Source organism: Alosa pseudoharengus, unplaced genomic scaffold (assembly GCF_046254945.1).
Source record: "Alosa pseudoharengus isolate Yale_2024_CS ecotype anadromous, Long Island Sound unplaced genomic scaffold, YU_APseudo_1.1 YU_APseudo_1.1_scf_13, whole genome shotgun sequence".
Lineage (NCBI taxonomy): Eukaryota > Metazoa > Chordata > Actinopteri > Clupeiformes > Clupeidae > Alosa > Alosa pseudoharengus.
In genome coordinates, this window is record NW_027468598.1 from 32342294 (window position 1) to 32345826 (window position 3533).

Consider the following 3533-nt stretch of genomic DNA (forward strand, 5'->3'; position numbering starts at 1 on the left):
ATATATGAAAGAAGAGGCATTCAGAATTAATGTCCCTAAGTTTCATAGTCAAGACAAGACTGTACCTGCCTGTAACCAGTAACTTCAGTTTTGAATTTTGGGTCACTGTGACTCATTTTGCCAGAAAAGGTCACATATTGCTTACTCATGTGAACACAGTAAGCAGTGAATGCAAAGAAGCTTTTACTTAAAAATCAGCAATAATAATGATGTCTTGGTTTAATTTTAGAAGAGAGGCGGAGGAAACCATCAGTTTACACACAATCCAATTTTGATTTCAATTTATGCCCTAACAGCAGTCCAGTTTTGATCTGTATCTATTGTAATCTGACCCTGAGGCAAGGCAATGGGCAGCTATGGTCAATTAATTGATCTGTAACTTTCATAATTTTTCTATTCTATTTTTCTATTTTTCTGTTTTGTTTTCTGTAGAGGCGAACATCACAAATAGGTGTCATTTGCCTTGAGCAAGAATATCCAGACATACTGCAAGGCTTAACAGATAAGCTATAAATATCTGTAGGGTATGGATTAGGAAACTATAACAGTCTCAGCAGCCCAACAGTATCTGCATGTTGCGGTTATGAATATTTATGGCCACTGTTTGCCTAACAAAAGCTGCTGCCACAGCTTTATGATTCAGCCCGAGCTCGTGAGGAATTAACTTTTCATGAATAAATTAGGGTTAATTGGTTTGATGGGGTGGCTGGAGCAGAAAAGCTGCAGATAACTAGCTTCCCTCCAGCGAGAGAGGGGCCGAACCACGGCTCCAGACAGTCACACCCAGACACAGCTGCTGCAGCAGCACTGCTGGGTGCCAGTACATCAGATGACCACCAGAGGGCAGCAAAGCCCACCAGATGAGAGCTGTGACCTTGACCTGCATGACATACTCAGCATTGTGGCTTGAGGAGGCAAAAACAATAAATATAACCCACTCTCACAGGTATGACGGGTCCCCCTGACCCACTATTATTTTTAACAAAATATTTTTTTAACCAAGAATTAAAAAAAGACTCTTTTTGGTCTCCCCATTCACTTACTTACATGTAGCTCTTCCCTGTACCTTTGGCTAGCCCTTTGGCCAAACACCTACAGTAGGAATTCTTTGACTTAAAAATGTCAAATGGCATCAATGTTTAATTATTAACACCCAGATGTAGTCCACCTTTTGCCCTGGTTATCTCCAGACAGATATATTAATTTAAGTACAAGTACATAAGTCTAAAGGCATGGTTACTCACTGAAGGATAGTAGTTCAAATCAAATGGATTGAGCTATTTTCCTAACTCGATCACTTTTCATGTATGTGTGCATGAACAAAGGGCATGTGTAGGTGACCCCAAACATTAGATTGGTACTGAGTAGTGTCGCCGGGCAGGACGTGTGGGACGTGCGGGACAGCTACTCACTGGCTTCGTCGGTGGTGATGGTGAGCTCGTTGCTGGGCGCGCTGCTGTTGATGCGGTTCTTGGCGATCATGCGGATGTTGTAGGTGGACGAGGGGTGCAGGTCAATGATAGTGGCCTGATAGAGGGACGGGGAGATGTTTTTGGTGGTGATGGCCGAGCTCCAGGGAGCTGGAGGAGAGAGAGAGAGAGAGAGAGAGAGAGAGAGAGAGAGAGAGGGAGAGAGAGAGAGGGGGAGGGAGAGAGGGAGGGAGGGAGAGAGAGAGAGAGAGAGAGAGAGAGAGAGAGAGAGAGAGAGAGAGAGAGAGAGAGAGAGAGAGAGGAGAGAGAGAGGGGGAGAGGGAGAGAGAGAGGGGGAGAGAGAGAGGGAGAGAGGGAGGGAGAGAGAGGGAGAGAGAGAGGGGAAGAGAGAGAGGGAGAGGGAGGGAGGGAGGGAGGGAGAGAGGGAGTAATGCAGAAATAAGAGGAAGAGGAAGAGACAAAGAAAGTCAGACATAATCATTCAGTAGTATCATCACAATGAGTGCAAGTAACATCAACATTGCATTTTAACAATCACCACATTGCATTCAAACACAATCCATAAACAGTATTTAAAAAACAAACAGGTGTGTGTGTGCTTAAATCTGTGAATATAACTACTTTCACAGTCATTTTCACATCCAGCTGGGGAGATCCTGTGTCCAGTAGACATGCTTGTATATGTGTAGTGTCCTACAGCATCAGCTAACCGCTGTAAGGCCTACATCATCATACGGCTGTTAAGACAAACAGCGGACAGCGAACACTCGGTCAAAAGCGGAACTTTGTTCACTGCTGGGAATACCCAGCCAATCATTTGTTCACTACACATGGCTCTGTCAATCAGTCAATTTGCAAACCAATTTGCTGACCAGTTTCCGTTTGTCAGAAGTTACAGTGAGTAAGTGCATGAGGCATGAGCATGACCTGATGTGATGCCCAATGCCCATGTGCTTCACTGTCACTGCTCTCAAGCTCGTAGCCTAGAAATCTAGACGCACCCTACATTTGCTTACGAGTTAAGCTTTTATTAAGTTGGCAAAAGTTTGAACTAGCCAACTAGCTCCGCTGGTGGGAAACGCATGGGACTCATAGCGCTGTCCTATTACGAGCAGAGGGAATTTGAAAGACAACCGATTATCACGCCCCTCGGACTGAGCACTGCGAACGGTGAGTGCCCAGACCCTACATTTTTTTTTTTTTTTTGGATTTTATTTGGAGAGGACAGTGGAGAGTGAGACAGGAAGCAAGCGGGAGAGAGAGATGGGGTGGGATCGGGACATGACCGCAGGTCGGACTCGAACCTGGGTCCCCGTGGGCACTCAGGCCCGTATATGGTACAGATGCTGTAGCCTGCTGCGCCACAGCGCCCCCCCCCCCCCCAGACCCTACATTTTAATGTGGGTCTGACTCGTCAGGCTACTCAGCTCGGGTCAGCTCTGCGAATCCTAAACCACCTGACCCAGCCGACGAAGGCCTCTCTGAGGTCAGCACACAGTCTCAGGTGAGGTGATGTGATGCGTGATCCAATCAAGGGCTTTAGCGTGAGGCCCATGTAAGAACCTTACAGCACACCTCAACATGTTTTCCATTCACTCTGCGGGGATGTGTCCAAACATGACTGACCTACTCGTGAATGATACCACTCATGACACAATAACATCAACATCAACACCAAGTATTAACAACACACAGTAATAACAACAATAACAACAACAACAACAACAATTAATAATAATAATAATAATAATAATAATAATAATAATAATAATAATAATAACAACAATAAATTGACCTCCTGAACCTCTTGAAGAGTTTGCTAACACTTCACAGGCCCTGCTGCTTCAACTGAAAAGCAGGGACTGTGGAGAGAGAGGCTGACTACAGGGACATGTAAGACCTCATTCTCACCCACTGGACGAGATTCTGGACGGAGGGGGCTGGCTCAAGAGCCCTGACATCACAGTGTTTCCCTACCTGTTTTGTTCTTGTACTCGATGTCATATCCTGTGATGGGGCTGTTACCGTCGAACACCATGTTCCAGTGCAGGGTGATGATGCGGTCCTGCACGTCGCGAATCTCCACCAGGGGGCTGTCCGGAG

General features: G+C 45.9%; 1 protein-coding gene across 1 annotated transcript in view; it reads right to left on the reverse strand.

Moving 5' to 3' along the window:
• Positions 1–3533, reverse strand: part of dscamb (Down syndrome cell adhesion molecule b) — a 122068-nt gene that overhangs the window by 26700 nt on the left and 91835 nt on the right. Inside the window, exons 10-11 of the mRNA XM_076281764.1 lie at positions 3408–3533; positions 1413–1580 (exon numbers count right to left, since the gene is read on the reverse strand). Of these exons, the coding sequence (XP_076137879.1) occupies positions 1413–1580; positions 3408–3533 (294 nt within the window). The remainder of the gene's footprint in view (positions 1–1412; positions 1581–3407) is intronic.